Source organism: Strigops habroptila, chromosome 5, assembly GCF_004027225.2.
Source record: "Strigops habroptila isolate Jane chromosome 5, bStrHab1.2.pri, whole genome shotgun sequence".
NCBI lineage: Eukaryota > Metazoa > Chordata > Aves > Psittaciformes > Psittacidae > Strigops > Strigops habroptila.
The window spans coordinates 25,213,503-25,238,685 of NC_044281.2; the positions used below are offsets into that span (position 1 = coordinate 25,213,503).

Here is a 25,183-nt window from a genome sequence, read left to right on the forward strand (position 1 = left end):
TATATTCCTCATAACATCTTGTTACATTTATAACAAACTCAATGGGCAGACAACATCTGTAATTTGTTCACCCTCCTTTCATCCCTCAGACTAATTATGGTTGCCTCAAACACAGCCCTCTTCCTCCGGCCCGAGGGACTGTTCAAGCCCTTTGGGAAGGATTCACCAGAGCCTGCCTGTGGTGGTGCTCCCACCGAGACATGTTAAGTCGCCCCACACCGGGCGAGAAGCCCAGCCCAAAGCCCCGAGGGTGGCGTGAGGGCGCCCCGGGAGGCGGCGGTGACCACTTCCCCTCAGGCCGCCTTCCCGCCCAACGCGCCCTGCCACGGCCACCCGCGCGCCCCGTCCCTCAGCCCCACAGCGCCGGCGGGGACGCGCCTCCCCCCAAACTTTATTGCCTTTTCTCCCCTTCCTCTCCCCCCCCCCCCCCTTTTTTTTTAGGGAGAAAAGGTGGGGGGAGCTCAATTTCCCACTTGCCAACAGCAGATAAAAAAGTGGGGAGGGACCTCTTCTGTCACAGCCTATGTAGATTAACCTTTCAATTAGCTGTTATCAGGTCCTGTGTCTTAGCACCAGTCCTCGCAATCTGCGTCCGCTCAGCATCGGGAAGGCTGGAGGTCTGGGGTGGGTTTCTGTTTTAATTTCTAAATCAATAATAATTGTTCGTGTGGCTCCCCTCCCCCGCCGTGAGCTGAACGCTTGTGTCTGATCTGCCCGTCCACCTTTTAGTATTTTGGAGTGAGAAGAGGAGCCCCGCGGAGGAGGAGGAGGAGGGGAGACAAGGTATTCTCTCTGTATTCATCTTCTTTTCCCCCCCCCTCTTGCGAAGGGGCTTAGAGAAGGTAACTGGTGCAATCAATCCGCTGGCTGGGGATTCCCTCCACCCCCTCCCCGGCTCGTCTGGCTCTCCTGGCTGGGTCTCTCCAGTGTGTATGTGTTTGGGGAAGGGGGTGGGGGGAGGCTGTGTTGTTGTTGTGTTCCTGGCTCTGGTTGCAGCCAGGAGAGAGAGCGAGCGAGCGAGAGACAGAGAAGGGGAGAGCGAGCGAGAGAGAGAGAGGAGCCGCGATCGCGTTTCAGGGGCAGCACATTCCGCAGGAACCGCTGCTGCAGAAACACACACAGGCAGAGAAAGGAGGTCATTGCAAGCAGAGGGGGGAAACCTGCATCGGAGGTTAGATTCCCAGGAGTTTATGTGGGGGGTAGCAGGGAGCATGCGATGGGTTTTGTTTTGCGCTGGGTGACAGGCTGCAATTTGCCATAATAACCCCCTTTCCCTCCCCTCTCTCAGTGCAGGAGGCTTGTCACTAGGCTGGGTACTTTTTTTTTTTTTTCTTTTTGCATTGGAGGCTGATGCACGTGTTTGCAGACACTTGTGCTTGGTAAATGCATTGCAATGCTCTGCGTTTTGCAGGGGAGGGGGAGCAGCAGCAGGAGGTGATGGCTGGGTTGGACGGGGTGGGGAGGGGGGGAATGGAGCGGCGGAGGGAGGGAGGCAGGGGATGGCTGAGGGTTTTGTGTTGCATGCTCCCACCCTGTCTTTCTGAGGCGGCAATTGTTCCTTCGCAGATGGGGTGACAGAGAAGTCCCTGCGCTTCGCATGGCGAAACTTGCAGGGACCTGCATGTGGCTGTAGAGCTGGGAGTCATTGTCGCCGTCTCCGCGCCCACCCCTTCCTCCCCTTCCCTCCCCTCTCTCCGCGGTGCGGAGCGTGCGTGTGCGCGATCAGCGGCTGCCGGTGCCGGGCACCTCGGGAGGGTAGTGCTGGGAGCACGCTGCTCCATCTCGCCCGCCCTGGCCAGTGGCAGGATCGGAGGCACGCGCGTGCCGCTCAGTATTTAAGGCTGCTTATTAATGTGTGTGGCGCGCCCGCCCGCCCTGCCGGGCTGGTTCAGGCGGCCGCCGCCGGTGTCTCTTGCTAGCGATCACCCTCGAACAAACTTCAGGAGCGGGTGGGGCGGCGGCGAGCGGGGGGGTGGGGGAGGGTGGTGAGGCCGGGGGGGGGGGGGGGGAAAGGAGCCCAGACGGACGGCAGCGGTAGCCAACGGGAGGGTGGGCTGGCGAGAGCCCGCGCCTCCGCTTGCGGCGGGGGACCAATCGCTAGCGGTCGAGGCCCAGCAATGAGGCGGGCGGGCGGGCCATGCGGATGTGTGGCGGCGGTGGCAGCCAACGGCAGCCTCCAGCCCCGCCCTTTCTCCCGGGTAGGCGGAGTTGAGCGTGGAGGGAAGGGGTGTGCATCGTGATTGGCACCTCCTGTCTTCCAGTGGGAGAGGCCGGCCGGTTGCTGGGCGGAACGGGGCCGGTGTGGGCGGTTGATGGACGCGGGCCCGCGGCCTGTGATCGTGGAGCGGCGTGCGCAGGACGGCCCAATGGCGGGCGCCGGTGGGCGGGCCGCGAGCGTAGGTAAGGTTTTAATGAGACTCCATTGGGCTGTAATCAGTGTCATGTCGGATTCACGTTAAGTACAACAGGGCGAAACAAAATGGCGGCGTAGGTGAGGTGAGGCGAGCCGAGCCGAGGCGCGGCGGTAGGGGGAGTCGCGGCTGCCGCCGGCAGGGAGGCAGCGCAGCAACGGGGGCAGCCGCCTCGGCGCAGCCTGCCAGCGGGAGCAGGGGAAGAGCCGGCAGCAGGGGGAGCCGCTGCGGCGCCTGGAGGAGGCTCCTCCCCCCGCGGCCCCGGTCCCGCGGAGGTGAGTGGTACCGCGGAGGGGGGCCCCTCTCGGCCTGCCTCCCGCCGGCGCGGCGGGGAGGGGGGGAGGGCGGCGCGGGCGCTGTCCCTGGCACCGCCCGGCCGCGTGGGGTGGGTGCAGGTGCACGCCGTCGCCGTCCTCTCCCGGCTGCCCCGTCGTGCGGGGTCGCCGTGCCCCGGGGAGCAGAGCCTGCGGGCTCGGGGGTTGTGCCTGTGAAATGGGAAATCGCGGAGTGAGGCTCGGAGGTTTCAAAAGCCAGCCCCGGCTCGGCCCCTGTCAAACACAACAATGCCTTGGCGCGAGGCACGAGGCGTTGCAAATCTCCGTGGTTTGGGTATACTGCAGAAATGTTAGGCAAGTTGAGGAGGGGAGTGTTCAAGCTTCTAAAGCCACGTTTAGGAAGTGATGTTCTCACCGTGTTTTCTTCGGTCAGATCTCACCTTCAGCATTCTGTCACTGGGCATTGAAAATACTCTGCTCTGTAGAAAGCAGTCGGATACTCTTTCTGTTGAAAATCACTATCCCAACAAGAAATGTCTTCAGTGAAGCCCTCTTCCCAGATTAACTGCTGGCAGTGGATACTACCTTCCCTGTGCTCCCTGATATTCTCTAGTACCATATTTTCAAGTGCTTGGAACTTCCATGGAAGAGGATAGGGAGGGTGAATTTGGGTGATTTTGCTGGTGTCGTGTTGTGCTAATGCTGTTTGCTCTGGTGGTGCTTGCTGCTGTCATGTTGTGAACTGCTTTTTTGGCATATGATCCTAAACTAGCTTGTGGGGTATTGCAGAGTGCAAGCACTTCATCAGTTTGATTCACATGTACTACTTTTACTTCCCACACCCCCAAGTCTTTTGGTGTAGTTTTGAAGTTACTATAATGTCTCCCCTTCTGTCTTTTTAAACCATGTGTAAGTGTCATTGCCCTTCCTCGTTAAAATGCAAAACTGCATGTTGTTTAAAAAATAATGCAATAGCTGGCTTCATGATCTGAATAATTCTAAGAGTGTCGTGTGTGCTGGGATTCCTTGCCAGGATCTGCTTTCTCTCTCTCTCTTTGTAGGTGCATGTATTTTTGCAAGGGGGAAGCAGGAATCTTGCTTCTTTTTGCACCATTAAGTGAGATGGGGGTGGAATGCAGAGTTGATTAGCTGCAGAATTCTAAGTAATGGCTTGGAGGAAAGAAAAATGGCAAAAAGCTTACCGAATGCAATGGCAGTCAAGCTTACTGAATGCAATGGCAGTCTTCTCTTCCTTCTCCTCTGCTGCAATCCTTACCTGACCCTGATGCTGCAGCAGAGAGCTGGCCTGCTGCTGCTTCTCCTGCTTATGTGCAGAGCAGGTAGGAGGGAGCAGAATGAAATTGTGCTTCACAGGTCACCGGGAGGTTGCACAAGTTGCTGTCGTATCTCTTCCCCCACCTCACCACCCCACCTCCCCACCCCCCGTTATTTTCTTTGGTAACGTGTTAACGTCAGTTTTTAAAAGTTTAATTGCATTTACTGTTAAGACAGCCAAACTGAATTTTTCACTAATTTCTTCAAAAAAAAAGAACTTAGGTTGTGTTCTGTGAACTGCTTCATGATACTTGTGCAATAACTGTAAGTTTTGTTCCTTGGGAGTGGGGGAAAGCATAGGGCTTTTTCCATTTTTTTTTTTTTTTTTTATTTTTTTTTTTTTTTTTTTTGTCTTTCTGACTACACAGCTTATTTTCACAATCTGAATCACTTGGAAACAGTTCCAGATACTACTTCAATCTAAAAAAGACCTCATTACAGGATTACTGATGATACCTAAGATTGACATGTTCAGTCAGTGCATTCTTTAATTAGAATCAGCTGTAGAATAGGTGTGTGCTGTATAAAGGACATTCTTCCATTCATTCTCAATCCCAGGCTGCAATTTTGCAATTTCTTTGTGTTTGTCTGATAATTTATGACTTAAGGACAAGCCTTGACTAGAGATGGCTTTTTATGTTTTAAAGGTAACGTATTGTATTTAAGCTTCCTAATGCTTATGTTCTGCAGCTCTTCAGTGGCAGACTTGTTAATAGATGTGGTCAGTAATAATAGGGTCATCAAACTTCCTCAAATGTTCTTATTTTCAAAATAAGATACTGTAGAGTGTAGAAGCTGAAATAGGACATAGGAGGAGTTTGAGGACTGTTGCCGTAAAACTTGGAAGTGGTCCTACACACTTAGCGGTCTGGAAAATCTAATCTGTGATTGGAAGGGTACTGTTGGGGGTTTGATTAAAAGGTATTTAATTATAATGGGAGGAAAATTAATATACAGACATGATTGCCTGCTGCTAATTAATAATCACTCTTAAAAATTTATATTTCCTCAAAATCTGGGTAAGCATCACACTTTTTGAATTAAAGATGCATGACCACCCTTTTGTGGTTTTGGTGAAATTAAGTTATAAACTTAGAAACCTGAATGTCATTTTGAACTTCTCTGCATCCTCTTATGTTGAATCTGGAAGGTTTGTTTCTAAAGCAGTTTGTTTTGTCTTTATCCAGTCACTCAGCATGTATATCTCTCTGAATTGCCAATCTTGGATCAATCTGTCTTGGTTTATGAAAGGCCTATTTAACTTACAGCTGCAGGATCACTGAGCTGAATTATATTGCTGGCAAAGATGTTTGTTGTTAAGAGGTTATTCTGAATCTTGCATGTGATATACCTTGTCATATCAGAAGTGCAGGTCAGGGTGCTACACTGCAAGTACATATTGCAGTCAAAGTGGCAGAATAAGAGAGACTCTGGGTTGTGGCAGAACAATTCCAGAATTTGATTGGATGAGCTTTGCATGGTTTCCCAAAGCAGAATAAAGTTAGCTTATGTTGGAAGGTGTGAATTTAAGATGTCTCGATTTTCCTCTGAAATATCCTGTCCTGTGTGTTGGAAACTGGGCTCCTGCTGATATACTCAACTAGTGGTGTCTTTAGAAGGGACTAGTATGCAGGAGGTTGTATTACACATAGGGAGTTTAAAGTAAATAAATAAAAATGTGGTTCTGAATGTATATTGCTGTGAAATTCCTGTACCAAGCAGCAGACTTTACATGAAGATCTGGGTTTATGGTCACGTTTTGCCACAGTCACTGGCCAATGAAAATTCCTGCAACCCACAAGTTACAGCATTTATACTGAAATGTTCATCAGTGTCCAGGTGCTTGGAACAAACCCTGCACTGTGTGTTCTGGAATTTAATGGAAGTGATGTGGTTGCCTGTATGAAATTTAATACAACATTACTGCAGTAGGTTTAGAAATGAGGCAAGTATGTCTGAGTCAGCAAATGCAGTGTTCGGCATTTAATGAAGTACTGACTATCTTCATGAAGGCTTAGAGTAGAACAGCCTAACTAAATAATATTTAAGCTTAAAGGTAGCTTTCTAGGAATCTGGGGCTTTATATGTAGCTATAGAGAACTTCCAGGTCTATAGGCAGAATGTATAAAATAGTCTCAGTGTGACGGAGCCTCCACTATATAGAGAGTTCTGCTTTGATGTATTATTGTATTTTAAATGTCAGAGTCACGAGAGAATTAGTAGGATTCATAATACCATGGAAACTTTTTTCTTCCCTATATTTGTCTGTGTTTTGCAGCTACAGTGTTAATTTTGGAATTATCTGAAAACAGTGAATATAAACAATGCTGTTAGGGGAAGAATGGCTTTTGCTAGCTGGATTAAATTAAAATGTCTGTTTACAGAACAAGTTATTGTTGTATTACAAATACACAGAAGTGTTATCAAATATAACTTGTATGAGTACAGTCAGGAAGCAAGAAACAGGATCCAATCTATGTAGATCAGTAGGGTTCAGTATGACAGCCAGTTAAATATTGAGGCACTGCATTTGTATTGGGAATGTCTTTTCATGCTGGTAGTCAGTTGAACTTTCATATTTATAAATCAAAAAATGCTTAAGCTTAAATCAAACCTAAGGAATGACAAATTCGTAAAAGGAATTTGTTAGTATTTCTACTATTTGAGTATAGAAGAATTTGATATTCACCAATAACCAGCTGCTCTTTTGTTAGTAATGTAGGTGTAATAATGTGTGAAACATAATATGGATCTTATATTTAAGAGATTTTTTTGAGGAGATTACAGGGAGGAGAAGACATGGGACCAAAATTGGTTTTTGTACTTGTTCTCTTCACAGTTGCGGAAGAATCATTTTAACAAGTTGAAAATAATTTAGATTGCGGCATCAATTCTTTTTTTTTTTTTTCCCTATTTATAATTTACTCAAGTTTTAAACATGATTGAAATGCAAGATGACTAAATGAATAAAAATGAGGTCCAAGACTCATGTAATCAGAAATATTACTGCTAGTTATAGGCTGCTTGCCATCGTTTTAGATTTTGCAGGGAAACTGGTGAATCTTCTGCTTTACAAGACAAGCCATTTATTGAGAATGAAGGTTTTCCTCTTCCATTTATCTGTTTTGCTTTGATTTGAAGTGATTATACAATTCTGTTAACGTCTTCAGAAGTTCTCCATCACATTTCATGGCAGAAAAACTTAATACCGTAAATGTATTTTACTTATTAGTTAGATGACTACTGTCTTAGTTTCATTTGTTTGGCTTTTTCATTTTTTTTTTTGTTATTTTATCATATGTTGTTCTGCAGAATGAATGAACTCCTGATCAACATGTTCTTTCAGGTTTCTTATTTAAGTTTTTGCAGCCACTAAATTTTCCGTTAGAGTGATTTTTGTCAATATGAGCTCTTTATATGTTTTTATATGTCTTCATGCTGACAGGGTATTTATGGGAAAATGCCTGCTGTTACTTCATTTTAATTTCTGTTCCTAAGAGTTTGTATCAAAAATGTGTGCCTCTCCACTGCACACCTTAGATTGAGAACTGCCTTTGTGATTCATTTCTATATTGTAGGATACCTAGGTATTAATAAGGATGTAATACTAGTAACTCAGTTCTGATACTTTGGTGGTGTGGTTTTGTTTAGGTTTTTTTTTTTTTTTTTTTTTAGTTCTATAATCAGCATATGGTATGACAGGGGCAATGTACTGTAAGAAATAGTAGTGGTTAATAATTTCACTTTCACTGGTTGGGGATTGGTTTGGGTTTTTTTGGTTATAGGTGTGTGGTTTTTGTTTTTTTGTTGTTAGTGCATGTATAATCCATGCAGGTAGTCATTTTCCTTATACCACTGGGTGTAGAAATGGGTGGTAGGCAGTTTGTTTTAGAGAGCATTTTCAGGTATCTGGCTGAATGGAAATTGTCCAACAAGTCAGTAGCAGATTAAGTGTTGGGGTGATGGAATTTAGGGAAACTAAGTCCACTGACTGTTAGCAGAAGTGGAAGGATTTCATGATGGCTCGTTTGGTGTGCGGTGGGAATTGGCACGCATTTTATATGCTCTCACAAAGATTTTTGCATACTGTAGCATCTACCGTATGAATGAGTGAATACATTCTGTTTCTTTTGTCTAGTTCAGCATTAACTATTCTCTCCCTGCCTGTTGTTTTTTCTTTTTAAAGGTTGCAATGAACATTCTTGTAAGGATGTACCAATATCATCACGAATGAATCCTGTCTACCTTTCCATAACAGTAAAGTAATTGGAAGTTTCAGTCAGGAGGTATTTCCCTGCTTTTTCCACTCCTCAGGATGGATATTTTTGAGATGCATCCAAGCAGTGTGTGGAATCCTTTGGTTTGTGTTTGAAGTGTGAACAGCCTCTGACAGATCTGCCAAAAGGATAAGGAGGAACCTCTATGGGTAACCCTTGGCTGGAAGCAATTACTGGTCAACCATGGTAAAACTTGCCAACCCTCTTTATACGGAGTGGATTCTTGAAGCTATACAAAAAGTTAAAAAGCAAAAGCAAAGGCCTTCTGAAGAGAGAATATGTCATGCTGTTTGTGCTTCCCATGGATTAGATAAGAAGACTGTTTCAGAACAGTTGGAACTTAGTGTTCAAGATGGTTCTATTCTTAAAGTTACCAACAAAGGCCTTGCATCATACAAGGACCCAGATAATCCTGGACGGTTTTCATCTGTTAAACCTGGCACTGTTCCTAAATCTGTTAAGGGATCTAGAGGAGCTTGTAATGAGCTTCGTAATGTGGATTGGAATAAACTCTTGAGAAGAGCAATTGAAGGGCTTCAAGAACCAAATGGTTCCTCGCTGAAAAACATAGAGAGGTATTTGAGAAGTCAAAATGACCTAGCAAATATTTTCAACAATCCTGCCTTTCAGCAGAGGTTGCGTCTAGGGGCCAAACGTGCTGTAAACAATGGGAGATTACTGAAGGATGGACCTCAGTATAGAGTGAATTATGGCAGTTTGGAAAGCAAAGGAGCTCCAAAATACTCCAGCACTTTCCCAGCTTCTCTTCCACCTGTCAGCCTTCTCCCCCATGAGAAAGACCAGGTAAGTCTGAAACAGAGTAAATGTAGTAATGCAGAAATTATTCTTCTTGTTCTTTATTTACCTAAAGCAAAAATATTGATTCTTCTTGTTTTTTGTTTACCCATTTAAATGTATATAAAGGATGCATATCGAAGATCCACGCAGAATCGGTTCTGATAAAGGAAGTTTGCTTAGCTCCCTGTGTCCTGTCATTCTGTGTTGGATAGTTTGCTCTTTGGATTTTCAGTAGATAAACAGAGCAGCAGGGAAGAGTACAGCTGCATGTTCTCTTCTAGGTGTGAGATTGTTCTGTCTTGCCTGGCAGACTGGCATTGCTGAAATCTGCAATGTGATTTGATTGTGGCCTTTTACGTTCACTTTATGCCTGGATATACTGATTTTCTTGTAGTTTGAACATAATCTGAAATACCAATAGGACTCTCGTTATTTAACCCTGTATGAATTATTATTTTGGAAGGTATTTGTATGTAGATATTTAGCTTTTAGTATGCAGTTGATAGGAACTGGAGTTAATGTAAATAGTCTAGGAATGTAAGTGAAGGTGTCAAAGTAACAAATCGAGCTAAACTGCAGAATCCTCCTGTTTCAATTTTGTTCCTACATGGATTTATTTTTGCTATTACTTGGGCCTTGTTTTCAGGTTAATTATTCACAGGGTTTAAGCCTTAAGGGAGAAGGGGTTGTCAATTAGTGTTTTGTTTATGAAAGGATAGTGTCAAAGACAGGTCTGTAGGCATTCTTTGATCATTCCCCACTTAGCATGGTGAAGTGTGTTTTGAATTTTCAGTGTACTTGGGGAAAAAAGCTGCCTGTTCTACTTGAATTGGATTATTTAGAGTATCTGTAAGTTGGTGTTTGTTTTACCCTTAGTGGTAAAGTTCGGTGGCAGTTCTTTTTGGCTTGGAATAACTTTGCCATTGTAGAGGTACCATTAGTGTCTTCTAGAAACTGCATTACAGTTTTCACTCTCCCTTTTCCTTCAGCTGTTTGTGAGGCTCTGGAGGATGCAGAGTAGAAAGTGCTTGTGCTAGAAATATTCAGTCAAGTCTGCAGGAATAGTTGCTTGTGGAACTGTCAGAGGTGACACTATGAGTGCTGGTAGCTTAAAGTTGATTTTTGTGAGCTGCTCTATATGTTAAATATGATTGTTTGTATACATGGATACCTAGCTGTTTCTTTCAAATTGGTCTTAGGTATTTGAAGGGTGCATGGAGCTTCACACTCAATACTCAGAAAGGAAGATCAGAAGTGTTGCTTACCGTGTGATTACTGCTGTAGCCATACACTATAAAGATTTAATTACTTGTAGTGATAAAGCTGTCTTTCTTAAGTACTTCCAGAGATTCTTCTGCAATTCTGATACTCTACTGACATGAAAAATTTGAAGACTGGAGTACTGAGTAACTAAAATACTATGATGCTTCATGTGAATTCTGTGGAAACAAAAATCTCCGTCGTTAGTCTATGTACTGGGACTGGCATCCATTGCAAGGAATGTTAGTTGGGTCACGCTGCTGAAAAAGTCATTACTGCCGCACTAAAATACTGGTATAAGGATAAATCTGTCTTTTAGAAGTTAGCCAAACAAATCTGTTCTGTAGCAAGTGTTTTGGCAAGAAATAAGCTTTCATTTGGGTGCCTCAAAATTAGCAGTGTGACTTCTGTGTTTAAAAACTGTTCAGTATGCAATTTTCCTGACAAAAATAGTTTTGATGTGAGGTTGGTGAATTAGTAGTTGCATATCAGAGTAGTACACTTCTTAGTTGTACTAGTAGTGGCACAGGTTACTGGGCAAATATAGACTTTGTTTATATATACTGGGCAAGTATAGACTTTGTTTAAGTACAGGATTTTTGCTGGTCTTTCGGCTGTGTGGCTTTAAATACACCTACAGGACAGTTCTGAAAGTAACTATAGATAAGTGTGTCTGTTACTGGGATGTGACTGCATGTTCATTTGAAATTGGTAATTCATGAATAAGCAGAATAATACTGCAGGCAAACTGTTATGCTGTTTTTATTGGAGATATTTAAGTGGCAATGTGGGGCATGTCGAGATTATATATTGAATTTCATACAATAAAATGTAGCCAACTGGCATCTCTCAGGAGTGGGTAGTCTTTGAAGAAATTGGTGTACTTGAAAATTTCTTTGACTGTTTATATAGCTAGCACAAGTAAGAGCTGCTTTTTTGTTTGGGTGGCTCATTTTGTTTGGTTGTGTGTTTGCTTATTTTTAAGTTCTAGAGGTGAAGTTCAAGTATTTCTTCTATTGACTTTCCTTGGGGAGGAGAAAGAACAGGAGTATATGCAGAAATCTGTTTAGATGACTGTGGAAGTTCGAGTAATTTTGACCTTTTTAATGCATGATTGACATGTCATCAGGATGAGACTGTTCAAAAAAGTTAGCTTTGCAGACCTGGAGCCTTGACAAAGTTACAGGGGTGTTGAGTGTTTTGCATTTGATGAAATACTTACATGGAACTGGAAGCGCTAAATTTTCTTCTTGGTGGTGGTGATATGGAGGTGCTTTTCGTGTCTTAGTATTAACTGGGTGATCCAGTGATCCTCTTGTTTCATTAGATGCAGAAATAGCTGCAATAGCTGCAAATAGCTTGTATTGCTGTGTTTCCTCCTGTTATCCGTAGGCCTGGAAGGAAGCATTTGTGTTTAAAAAAAAAAAACAAAACCAAAAACCCCCCAAAAAAACAAACAAAAAAACCCCCCAGAAACCGCAACCCACCAAAAACCAAAAAAAAACCAAAAAAACCCAACCCAACCAACCAAAAACCACAAAAAAAAAAAACCCAAACCACAAGAAAAGCAAACAAACCCCCAAAACAAAAAAACCCAAGCAAACCAAGAAAGCCTCCCCCACCAACCAGCAAACCAACCAAAACCCCAAAAACAACCCCACAACAAAAAAACCCCAAACAGGTATGTTTCCTTCAGGTGTGAACCTGATTGTTCTGGATTTGGGCAAAGGTGTGTCAACTCCAGAGTTACAGGAAGAGGAAATAGGCAGTGCAGCTGTTTAAACCTCTTCCTCCACCCCTTTCCATTCCCTAGTGTGTGTGTGGAGGGTTGTTTTTTCACTTCTGTATGAAGAAATATAAGCACAAGGCTCATGGGAAGGACAGATGGAAGGTCAGTAGCTGTCTTCAGCTATACGGTATCTAGGCTGTACATCCTTTACCATGTAATGAGTAGTATGAATTACGTTTCAAAATGACATCTTGGTTATCCTAAGTATTCTGGTGGTTACATCAAGGTAGATGCTTACTTGATGTGGACAGGTACCTTGAATCAAAGCACTTTAGAACAGGCCTGTTCTAAAGTGTTCAATTGGTGTGTTACAAGGACCAGCCTCCAGCTAGAGATGGAGCTGCCCTTACAGTGAAGGGAAACTGAAACCAGTAGTGTCCTTTAAGACGCAGACTTGTAAGGTTTTTTTTGCTTTCCTGCAAATAAAAAAAAAAGGGGCAAAAACACACACACGTAAGAAAGCAGTTAAGAAGGAACTTCGTTGCTTGGTAGTTTGATCTTGTGCACTTCACTGTATTGCACTACATAGTTTTTTAACAATTTAACTGCTCTCATGTGTTCTTCCTTATGTTCAGAGTATCTTGCAGAGATATCTTGTCTTGTGCTTCTCTCATGCAGCATCTTCTGAAAAGGTCTGTATGAGTATGTTAATCAGAAAATGCAGTGTAAAAACTAATAACATAGTAGGAAAGGGTGTGAACAGAGAGGAAAATCAACCTGAACATATTGACTGATACTTAGCTTTTTGATAAGCCTTTGATGCATTAAAATACACTTCCAGAAACGCAGCAGTAAAGTGGTATTTAAAAGGTATCGTTAATGTCTTTAAATGGGTGTTTAATTTTTCTTTTAATTGTGTCAATTGTAAAGTGACAATATTGGTGATGTTTTCTGTGTGCATGCATGCACTGTGGTGTTCCTTGTTTTCCTGGTCACTTGGACAAGCACTAGGAACCTTCTGCAGTTTGGGAGCTGCATGAAACGTACCTAGGTCTTATAAGTTAGATGTCTCCTAAGCACAAATGTGGTGTGACTGTAAACAGAAAGAAACAGATCTTTGTAGGCTGTAGGCTGCTCTTTATTTACTTGTTTTTCAGCATAATTTAAGATGATAATTCCAGCTTCAAAAGATGAAGAGGCAGTGGCCATCATAACTTTATCAGAGGGTTATTGCAATGTATAGTATATCTCAGAATGATTACTACCTGAGGTATACTTTGAAAGATATAGCGCAAATGGAGATGACTTGATCCATTCAGCATTTTCTTGGTTCTCCTGAAGACTGTCTTGAACAGATCATCAACTGTATGAATAGTTGTTTCCATCTAATTCCCCATTCACTTTCAGTTTGTCTTTCTAAGCTGACTTTCATGCAAAATCAAACTTGTTTTATTAATTTTCCATACTCTGAACTCCTATCCAGTTTTGTTTTCACTGGCCTACGTACATTTAGCTTTTCAAAATGTAACTTGGCATGGGTTGAATTTCAGTTTTCTGGTATGTAGCTTGTGCCAGTGCAGACACTGGGTGTTCCTCCTTCTGTCTTTCAGGCAAAGGGCCAAGCTACAGAGAATTGGTTTTTTGGCATCCAGGCTCCTCCCTGTTGAGTTTTTCAGCTTCCTGGCTTCCTGTGGGTAGGCAACAAGAGACTATTGGCTGAGATTTCTTTGCTTGCTCTATCTTGTTTCCTCTGGCCTCTAGACTTTCCACTGAGTGGAAACAGAGAAGTTAGGCAGAAAGCACGTGCTACACAATCTATCTTACCAATTTACACATAAGGGGATATTCATAATTGCCTAGCTGTGGAGCTGGCTCTTCGTGAGGTCTGGGCTCCTGAGCGTGGGTTTGAGCACCAAAAGGCAGTGATAGGTAAGTGTCTGTAGGAGAGTGTCTGCAGTGCTACAGTTGAAAAGACTGTAGACAGGGGTATGGAAAAAAAAAAGAAATCTAGGCTGGAAATTTGTCAATCCATAAAATACTACTGTCTTTAAAGACAACCAGTGTTTCTCTCCTTGTAACTTTTCATGGTGATAAAAGACTATGGAGTGTTAGTTTTACTTGACAAACACTAACTCTCATGTTCGTGCTTCTCGTTATCTCAGTTCACAAGATAGCTTTATTTCTTGGAAGGGTGGCCTTCACCTCAATGCATGTAGCTTTTGTCCTTGGAGTTCTGGTATGATTGCTAGGTGCTGCTGCTTTCTCTCATTTCTCTGCTGTCTGTGTAGCTTCCAAAATGCAGTAAGTACCAACTCCGTACATAAGCTGAGTGAACAGTAACAAATGGACTCTGTTCACACTCGAGATACTGGAGCTTACCAGAAATTGAAGAATTACTTACCCCATCTTTTGAGCATTTAAAACTGAAGTGGAAATGTCTTGTCATCCCATATCATGGAGAAGCAGCTCCACTGTAGATTGATCTGTTAGGCTTTGGGGGCTTTTTTGTGTATTTACAGTTCAGCCCATTTGGATCAAACCAAGAAGCAGGCTTGTAGAAGTCTTGAATTGTATGGTGGGAGAGAAATTTAAAACTGCTATTTCTTAAGGTAGATTGGTCTACTCCTTCATAAGGCCAGGCAAGGGGGGTAGGCTGGGTTTCAGTTAATTTATTTTCTGCAAACAGGTCATTTGTTTGCAGTTTCCTCTAGAACTACCAGGGAAGACCCTCCTCTTACTTTCTTCCCCAGGCTGGGTATTTTGGAACATAGTTCTGCATGGTGCACTCAAAATTCTTGTTTACTGCAAGGCGTGATTACAAACCTTACATTGCAAGCTGTTTAATCCTGAGACTTGCTAAAATTTAATTCTCTTGGTAGTTTCTCTTCAGAATTAATTGGTGTGATGTACAGCAGTGAGTCCTGTATTGAAACGGACAGCAAGAGAAATTGTGTGTAGTTCCAGCAGTTCTGTGTGTGTTCATCTATGCTATTTTCTGTGAACTTTTCTATCTTAACTGAGAGTGACAGTTGATTCCTAAACCACAGTTAGAAGTTTTACTCTTTGGATTTTTCCTCCAAGATTAATTTTTTTTTTTAACTGCTCAGTACATGGATATCTACTTTGTGAAGATTCCTTCTAGAATATGGAAGTACCAGAAGCGTGCCTTAAATATAAGGAGAACTGCCTTGCTATTTTCCTCTGTGCTGTATCCTTAGCTGTCTTAAGTGTCTGTCCTCTTCTATGTTCAAAAATATGGCTAATCTTGACTCTTGGGTGTGTTTTCTGTAGCAATTGAAATGTGGTAACCATTCCATGATGTTTCTTGTTGTTGCAGGGACTTCATTATAAAACAGGTGATGAAGAACCTTGGTAACTTGCAGTTGAGGTTATATGCTATTTTTTGACAGCTTGCTTTTTTTCTTTTTCTAAAAGAAACATCTTCAAGTATAGATCAGCTGCTCATCAGCCATAGTTTTAGGTGGTTGGAAATGGCAGAAGACTTTGTCACTTTTGTAAAAATTTCAAGCTCGTGTTGAGAAAAGAATTAGTGTAAAAGTCTTTACAGCTTTGATTCCATTCATGTTCCTTTGAGCATCTTCATTCAAAGGGCAACTTTTCTCTGTATTCAGGACTATGTTTGCCTAGGTGTAAGGACAGACCCGTAGTTCCTATGATTGCGAGGGCCTGCTTCAAGTCAGGACATGAGGACTTTCCAGAACCAGAAGGAGTTGCTGTGTACTGGAATGACACTATTAGGGCTCAGGTTGTGGCTGTAGAATTCTGAGGGTGATGCACATCAAATCAGGCACCACTTAGCTGCTGTCCTTTGGTTACCTGATAAGAGAAAGGCCAACTTTTAAACTTGCATGATTTCCTTTGGTTGCAGAATCACTTGTGGTGTTCTTCCCTGTCTGCTTATATTCCTCCTCATTGAGGGCAATTATAGCTGGTTTCATTTACTTTTCTCCCTCCCCCCCAGCCCCCCTCCCTTTTTTTCTCCAGGTTCTTAAAGAAAGGCCTAAAGTTTTGAATTTGCAGGCGCAGGCACCATTCTTACAGTATGAATGGTGTAAACTGTTACAGGGCTGTCTGTGTAGGCAACTCCGGGGCTGCTGCATTTAGTTCTAGGTTTGCGCAGGTTGTTGTAACTTCAGGTTGTCCTGTAGATAAAATGTACCATAAAGTCCTTAGGGGGAGGGAATACTGCAGACAGTTGTAAATTGTCAACTCTTGTGTGTTGTCTGCAGTAATAGACATGCATGTGCAGGAATTTATGCTTTGGCAAGTTTTTTGGCTCTATAGGGGCACAGAGTCCCATTTATCTCCCCTTGTGGTGGTACAGCCCATCATTTACCAATGTAATGAATACTAGTAATGCAGTACTAGGTGGAGTAGGCTTGAGACTTCTGTTTTTAATTACAAGCAGGATTCTGGCACAGGAGAAAAGCTGTGTATGATCTCAGCAAAATTGTCTGGGAGGCATGGCTTGTGTTTCCTCATCTAGGAAGAATCCTTAATAGAGGTGGGGGCTAGCATAAGCTGTGATAAGTTTACCGTACAGTTTCCATATGCTCTCCAGCATTTAATTTCATCACCAGTGGTGTTTTGAAGTTGGCTTCAATTTCACAGCTCTGTTTTTTTCCATAATGGTGAAAATGACTGACTGTTGTTTTAGTTTTTATGTAGTGTCCATGTATCCGTGGCAACATTAACTAGCAGTGTTTGCATTTGGCTCAGTAAGAGACAAATGTCAGTGGCACCCTTGTTTCAGACATTGAGTACACATAGTTCTTGACTAATGACTAAGTAATTACAAGTAACAGTTGAAAGGAGTATAGTTGAGATAATTTTATCATAGGTGTGTAGGATTCTTTTGTCCTGTGTGGCACTGTTGTGTTAAAGCACCTTTTTCAGCACTATCTAGTGGGTGATTATAGTGAAGATGGAGAATGCTATTTTTCGTGTGGCAGAATGATGAGAGGTAGCTGACACAAGTTGCAGATAGATGCAGAAAGTCAAGATAGATGAAGGAGAAAATCCTTTGTAGTGAGGATGAAGAAACATGGAATAAGGGCTCGGAGTGGTTGTGGGATGTCCGTCCTTGGAGTTGGGCAGAGCTTGACGTGGTAAGGTCCTAAGCAACCTGCAGGAACATTTGAGTCTGGTTTTGAGTGGTAGGTTGGGTTGCATGCTCTAAGGTCTGTCCCAGCCTAGATTATTCTATTTCAACTTTGAATTGGAAGTTTGCTGCTTCTAACTGTTGGCTAATAAAACAGAAAGCATAGTTTCTTTATGAAAGACTATGATGGTGATTTGCAGATCACTGCATCAGATAGCCAAAGTCTGAGCTAAGGAAGTTGAAGAGGAATGGAAGCTTCACCTGGGAAAACCATTGCTGAAGAATTCAGTGTGTTTATGTTTATTGTTAAAGTTTCTTTCGTAAGTGCATTTTGTGTTTGTTGCTTTAAGAATAATGAACACTCTCATTTCTGATTTCTCGGGACTCCCCAAAATATAGAAAAAAAGGAACTTAAAGTCACTGAAGTTTTTAGCTTTATGTACCAGACCCAGAAGGCTGGGTCTGAAGCCTGCTAGGTTTCATTTAAGGTCCACCATTATGTTGTGTGGGTAACTTCTCTGGTGCTGTTGTCCTTTATATTGACCTGTAAAAACATGAGTAACACCTCACTTGCAGTACTGTGGAAATCTCTAAAGTGTTTAGGATTAGTGGATAATGAGCAGTAGTTAGCAGAGGGGTTATACAAAAATACAGTTTAAGGGTGATGAAAAAAGCAGTATTTGAGCCTAAAAGAATTCTCAAGACCTAAGTAATCTCCATTATATACACTGAGCTTAATGGTAGTTAGTTAACAAGTTCCATGATTCTACAGGCTGCTATATCACTTCTTTCTGTTCCAAACTTAAAAGATCAGCAGCTTTCATTTCCTATTTTGTTTTTTTATTTTGTCCTTTCAACACTGAAGTATACCTGCTGTAGGTGTCAGGTTAACAAGGGTATGTTAGTGGCAGAGGAAAAGGATGGTGTATTGACTCCTGCACATGATTATTTGGCCCTCAGTCAGTTTATAAATAGGCACATGAAGGTTTCTGTAATAAAGAATGAGGTTCTGTATGAGCAAGGTTTTTTCTGATCTGAGTATTCTTGCTCTGCCTTGAACTGTCCAGCTCTCTTCTCTGTTTACCCAATTGTGAAAACTGAATATCACTGAAAACTTGTGAATGGTATTTTTACAAATATTAATGCTGCTTTAATATCAGAAAATTGTATAGTAAACCCAGTTTATTTTGATATTTGGCACACATCCTGATGATTCAGCAAAGTGAGCTTTCATTCAGGTGTTTCAGATGTTACAGATTTTCTGAAAGTCTAAAAGTTATAGATTAATCAGTCAAGAAATGACTAGAGAAAACCACTCAAAGGGGAGATTCTCAAGTTAGATAGCAGCATGTGCTATGTGCATACAGAATGATCCTTTAGTGTGCTTGTAGATGCATATCAAAACTAAATGAAAAAGTATTGGAGCTCACACTGTCTTAGAAATCAGTGACTTGCTCTGCTGTGGCCATTTCAAAGAATTCGTCTCGTTGGGTCACTTGACTTGCTTGTTTGCCATGATCTTGAGGAAGGAAATTATTGGTTCTTATGCCATTTAATGGTTCTAACTGTTCTTAAAACAAATTTGAAATTACTGTATTTGTACAGGTGACAACTTCCGTTGCAGTCTTTATGGCTATGGATTTAACTTTATTCGCTTATGATTAAAAGCCAAAGGTATTTTACCCTGGACAAAACATGGAATGCAGTAGCTGTTTAAAGAACCTGGCATTAGCTGGTCCTCCTGCTTTACATTTCATTGACAAATACTTAAGAACTAGGAATGTGAAAACGTGAGTTCTCTTCTGGGCTTTGCCACTGGAATTTATGTGGCGATAGGCAGTTGTTTTTGCTTTATGCATTTGTGAACAGTGTTTAAAAAAACAGTGAGTAGCTGCTCATCTTGCAGGCATATTTTTAGATTTTCCAGTAGAGAGTTGCAGAAGTCTTTTGAGATCTTAAAATGAAATGGATGGCAGGGGTCTTCTGTTTGGAATAGTAAACCACTGGAGAAATCTTCCCCTGTGTTTCCAACTTCCTGTATTGCTCTGAATTCAAGATAGTACCTCAATTCTGCTTGTGAATTTAAGGAAATAATTGTAGCTGCTATTCAACCCAGGATTGACAGATTTTGTTTTATGTCTCCGGGAAGATGTTAGTGGTGGGAGAGGGATGTGCTGGAATCTTGTTTGGTACCTCTCTTCGACATTGATATTTCTGCCTCCTTAAGTAACATTTTCAACATGTTTATTAAGCACCTTCAGCTTGTATTGATAATTTTCAGAGTTAGACTAGAAATAAAACTGATTTATCTGTTTTTATGCTAATAAACCTGCTGGAGTTGACTTTATTTGATAAAATGACTTTGACAGCTGGCAGCTCTATTCTGCCTGAGAAAACAAACAAAAAAAAAAAAAAGCTGGATGTTCAGGCTTCATTGTGTGAACATGCCATGTTTAATTTTCTGTATGTAGTTCTAAACAGAACCGTTCATAATTTGCTAACATAAAAATGAAGCTTAATGATTTATATTGTTTCTTTCTCAATACTGTTTGGGTGTATTTTGAAGAGATCTCCTGACAGATTTGATTTCTAGAGAAAAGCTCCTAATACAGCTGAGGACAGGCTTTTTCCCTTTCCTGATCTCACTCTGGTGGTAAAATTCTGATTTGCTTGCTGTTTTGCTAAAGCAGTGAATTTCTAATTGTCTTGGAAGTTTTATGTGGGGTTAACTTGTAAAGCTTGATGCCTATAGAATTTTATATTTTAACTTATAGTTAAGATACAAATACTGTAGTGTTCTTAATTGGAAAAGAGAATAAAAGTAACTTTCTCCTTGTGTAACTAAAAAGGCTTTGACCTTGAATCTCTTACTTTGCTTTTCTTCTCAAATATATTTGTCTTAGTTTTTAGCAGACTTGTGTCTCACCTTCCAATTTCTGACAACAGCCCTAAGAACAATTTTTTTCATCTCCTCACAACACATGTTATTTCATTGTTACTGATATCATTGCAAGGCCAGCAGCTTTAAATAAGGCTAGCTTTTGTCTTTTATGTGCGCAGCTATAATGACTCCCATTGTTATTGCTTTCTTAAGCCATGACGACTTCTTTTTTTTTGTTTTTTTAAGTATGTATTTAATAGATTTTGCCAATTAGAGTAGACATCTGTTTGGAGATCAGTGGCAATCAAAATCACTTAGGAAGAAATTGTTGGCTCATGATGCGTCTAAAATATTTCTGGAAGTACAGCTTCTTTTTAGCTGTTGCTAAGAGATAAATTTTCATTGACATGAGGGATGTGAGGACATGTCAGCATGCTACCAGTTGTTTTGTAGGCAGTTAGCTCTACCGCCTTGCAGATGGTTGGAAAACTCTTGGTAGTGGGTAAATGTGTGCTGATGATCTCATTGAATTAAGGTAACCTTTTGTTGTTCATTGAATTCTGCAGACCAGGCACTGAGCAGCTGCTCTGCTGTTGAATTCTGGATTTAGTCAACAGAAAGATTATGCTAAAGGGTTTTTAGTCCTGTTCCAGGTACTGAACATTGGACCACTATAAGAATATTTTTATTTAATACTACCTTCAGTGTGTTTGTAGTCAGGGCAATCCAATAAGACGGTATCTTCATTTTGACTAAACTGTATTTTTCAACTTTGTTGTGACCATACGCTCATTAAAACTTCGGAAGTAGGTCAGAGAGAGAGATTGCAAAGAGCCCTTGCTTTTTCCTCCCTCCTGCTTCTTTTCCTTCGTCTTTCTTAAAAGTGGTGCAAAGGAAAGTAACTCTTGTTTTTGCCTGCTTTTAGTGTTACTAGTTTGGGGTTGCGTTTTATTCTGGTGTGGTGTACATTTATCGATGAGACTTGCCTTAAAAACAGTGGAAGCAGTCTGATCATTACAAAGTTCATAAATCCGTTTATTTTGGTTTATACTTGTGAGTGTGCACCTCATCTACTGGGGGGTATATAAAGGTCATAGTTCACTGTCATGTGACAACTCGCGTGTAAAACCCCACCCTTTTGAAAATAAATTAGTAGGCAGAATTAGGTTTTTGATTTGGTGGTTTTTTATTAAAGAGTGTTTTCAAGATTTAAATAAAATAATTAGTTTCTAGAATGATTTTGAAATGAGATTGGGGAAGGAATTGGAGCATTCCCAGGTAAAGCTCAAACTATTTGGATTGCAGAAGGTGAAAACACTTCTGGATTGCTAGTGTTTGCAGATTTTCAAAAACAGTTAAGGTATTCAGCTCAGTATAGGTTTGTCTGAGAAAATTCTATTTTGTAAGGATCTGAAAAGTGGGGGTTTTTGTGTTTTGTTTTTTTTTTTTCATGAAAATAATTTATTGCTTTGGAAATACAATGGATAAAATTAGGATAAGGTATCATGATAACTATATATAAAGGATTATACTTGTATATTGTGCTGTATAGAAGGGGTAATACGGTCTCTTCTGTAACATAGTGGATTGAAGGCTTAAGGGATCTTTTAGAGAGCTGCTTTCTCAAGCTGTTATAGTCTTCTCTAAGAGATTTAGAAATAGATTAGAAGTGACTGTGTTTGGTATTACAGTACCTATTTTTCTAGGGTAAAAAGTAAAGAAAAGAGGGCTAAGAGTTTTAAGGGTCTTTGTTTAAGGGTTGCTGTCTAAGGTACCTTATAAGAGAAGGTATTTCTGAGGTCCAGTTTAAGTTCATCTTTCCAGCCCTGCTTAAGCATAACTTTGACTTTATTCATGAAAGTGGGGGGGGGGGAGAGGGGGGGGGTATTTTTTTTTTTTTTTTTTTTAAATCAAGTATCTTAATGTTTTAATGGCTTCTTATGCTTGGTCCTAACCCAAATCATATGTACTGATTAGATTTCTGCCAGTAGATAGTCACCCATCTTCTGTGCAGTTTCAAGAAGTATTGTTGAGCTGTTTCAGTTGAAACTACATCATTCATAAACTAGTCTATTTTGATATCAGGATTATAATGAAAAAGCTGATTAGTATTTGAAGTATAGAGTTTAGAAAATAATGTATTTTGAAGATTAATGAATTTTGTTACCTAAAGCTATAGTGATATAGACATATGATATTCTGAAGAAAATCTTTGCAGGAAGCCTGGGAGCCGAAATATTTTCCCCGCTGTAAAAACACCACAGTAAAATAATACATCTTTTGAAATTATGGAAAAAGAGAAGCACCTTTGTATTTGTTTCATTACCTCCCAATATATTTTTGCCCTAGTAATCAAATTAGTTTCCATTTCTGAATACAGTGTTAATGCTTGGGTGGAATACGTTCCATCATAAAGATTTGAAGTAGCTTCTTGGACTGAAGAAATTGCTCTTCTCTGTACCTAGAGGAATTTTTTTTTTTTTTTTAAATAGATTCCCCCCTTCCCCTTCTAGTTTACTGAAACACTGACATCTAACTCCTCTACATTTCCAAGAATTCTTCTCCACTTCTGTTAAGTATCTGACAGGTTTCTTTTGTGACCTGGTTCATGCTTTGAAAGTCAATCGTGTTCATAGGGTATAAAAATCTTGACATACTGTCAGAGAAATAGCTTTAAAAAATGGTCTGCTTAGCATCTGTGTGATTGCCCCAGTGTTAAAGCTGACCATTGGATAATAGTGTATGTGAGAATTAAGTCTTTGATTTCCCTGCAGCCTTTCCTAGCATATTGATTAAGGTAAATGGACCGTTAATGCTTTCTTCAGGCAAACCACACCAAAATATAATAGCTCATGCAGTGGTACCTTTCAGTTGTTAGGGATTGCGGCCTCATTGGAGATGAGTTATCACGAGGCTGTGTGGTAACTTCAGAACTACCAACTTCTAGTATCAGAGCTCAAAACGACAGTTTATGGCACAGCCTTGGTTACAGCACTGTTGTTTCTTGGAAGTAGTGTTATGTGGCCAAAAATAGCATTGATAAGCATTGTGCATACATATAACAACATGAAGTTTTACTTGGTTTTTGTGATCTAGCAGTCCATTCACCTCAGGTCTTTTTAAGTCATCTAGTAAAGCGTGCTTGCTTTTGGATAGCTTTTTAACAAAATTTTGCAAAATGCTACAGTTGGAGACAGCCCGCCACCTCCCCACCCCCAGCTTAGTAATATTGAATTCAATCAATTTTCTTGGAAGGAGTTTCACCAGGAGGAGGTGCTACAGGCAATACTGTACATTACTTTATTATATCACTCTTTATTGAAAACAGGCTGTTAGACTATGAAGTCAGTAAGAGAGGGTAATTAAATTGTTAATTGGGGCTGATATTAGCAGAGGTACAATGACAAATGTTTTGATACAAGCAAAACAGCAACAGGGAAGCATGACTTAGAGCTGCATTTCAAACTAAGACAACAGTTATTGCTTGTAAAGAGCTTCCTGTAGTCTATTGATATGTTGACTTACATAGAAGTAAAACCACCAGTTTTGCTAAGTTTTTAAATTAGTACTACAAGAATGCAATATACTTATTTTATTCACGTTTCAACTCATTTGTGTGCACAAAACAGTAAATACTTATTTTATGAAAATATTTTAATAACAGTAGATCTGTTAAGTTGCATCACAGGTCTGTATGATGCAGCTTATACTTGGTGTCAGCACCTGTTCCCTCCATGGTTATTACCACAGAAGACAGGTTTGGTATTTATGCCTGGCTTTGTTTCCTAGGCGTGGAGTTCCAAGTAATTTTCAGGCTTTTCCAAGAGCAACATGATCTAGAACAGATAACCCACTTAGTGAAAATAGTAGCAAAGCATATCTGGCTTGCTTGCTTGTTTGTTTCTAAAAAATGCTTTTTATGCAGACTTAGTGCATCAAAGACTTTTTTTGAGATTGGCGTTTGTTGTTTAGCCTCAGTGTAAAGCTTGAGGGAAAAGCTTTATTAAATACTTGATTAGCAGCTTTCATGGAGGTACTAAGAAGTGACCTGTAATGAAAGTGGGGGGCAGTAATGTATAACCTGTATAAAACCTGTTCACTCTAAGTACTCTATATACTGTGTCCTCAGTAATTCTCAGGATTGTTTTGTCCAAATTACTGGTTTGTATTCAGACTCTACTTCTGAGGTGCTATGAGCATCAGTGAAAACAGTATAATATAGGGGGTTTTGTTACTTTTGTAGTCTCTTTAAATGCTTCTCCAAAATGCTGATTAGGAAGCTACTAATACAAATACCAGAAGTGATAGATGAGGCCCCAATATTGTGCCAAGATAGACAGATTTCATTCTTCTGAATTTGTGGCTACTTCAGAAACTTCAAGCTCAGCAGTGTCGGTTTCCTTGTACGGCTCTTCTTGAACTTTTCCTGTGAGGGGACCTTAACTGATAAGATCTTAACATGGGTTTTGTGGTTTCGCTGCTTATAATTAGGGGAAGGAAAAAGCCAGCTATGATGTGAGTTTACCATTGTGGTATAGGACACAGCATAGTTCATGCTGTTTCCTGTCATGTCATAATCTTTATTAGGTTCCCTTGCAGAGTCAAATATTTTAATATTTCGCTTAAAGTAATTTGGGGAAATGGAAAACATACATGCTGAAGTGTTGTGCTGTTCATCTGGTGAAGGAGGAAGAGAATTCTTTCTCACCAGCACTGTCTTCTCCCACACACCTATCTGCCTTCCACCATCAGTTCACACAGCTTAAAAAAAAAAATTGGCTGGTTTGAGGCCCTGACTACAATGTATGTATTTCTTGAGTAGAACTGACTAGAAAATGCAGGCTTAAGGCAGTGCTGAAATTTCTAAAACCTTGGGAGAGACTGACGAGTCCCAGCTATGGTATGTTGTGCTATGGTTTGTGGTAGTAGCACAGGCGAAGCTTTAGAATAGGGCTATCTTACATCTTAGCTCAAGCTTTTATAGCTGGATTAAAATAACCTTTCTCTGATCATAACACTGGATTAAATTGTGACTAAGTTAAATTGACAATCCATTAGAGTAGAATCAAAAGACCAAATGAATGCAGTGAAAATA

At 40.9% G+C, this 25,183-nt stretch overlaps 1 protein-coding gene across 7 annotated transcripts in view; it reads left to right on the forward strand.

Moving 5' to 3' along the window:
• The first annotated feature begins 525 nt into the window (after nucleotides 1–525).
• The window catches only part of KAT6B (lysine acetyltransferase 6B), a 113,044-nt gene continuing 88,386 nt past the window's right edge, over nucleotides 526–25,183 (forward strand). The window contains exons 1-2 of one of the 7 annotated variants that reach the window (XM_030486637.1): nucleotides 526–783; nucleotides 8,208–9,102. In XM_030486637.1, coding sequence (XP_030342497.1) covers nucleotides 8,482–9,102 — 621 coding nt within the window. In that variant the 5' untranslated portion in view covers nucleotides 526–783; nucleotides 8,208–8,481. Of the gene's footprint in view, nucleotides 784–949; nucleotides 1,172–2,424; nucleotides 2,687–8,207; nucleotides 9,103–25,183 lie in introns of those variants that run through there. The other 6 variants (XM_030486638.1, XM_030486636.1, XM_030486639.1 and 3 more) reach the window with 6 other exon arrangements.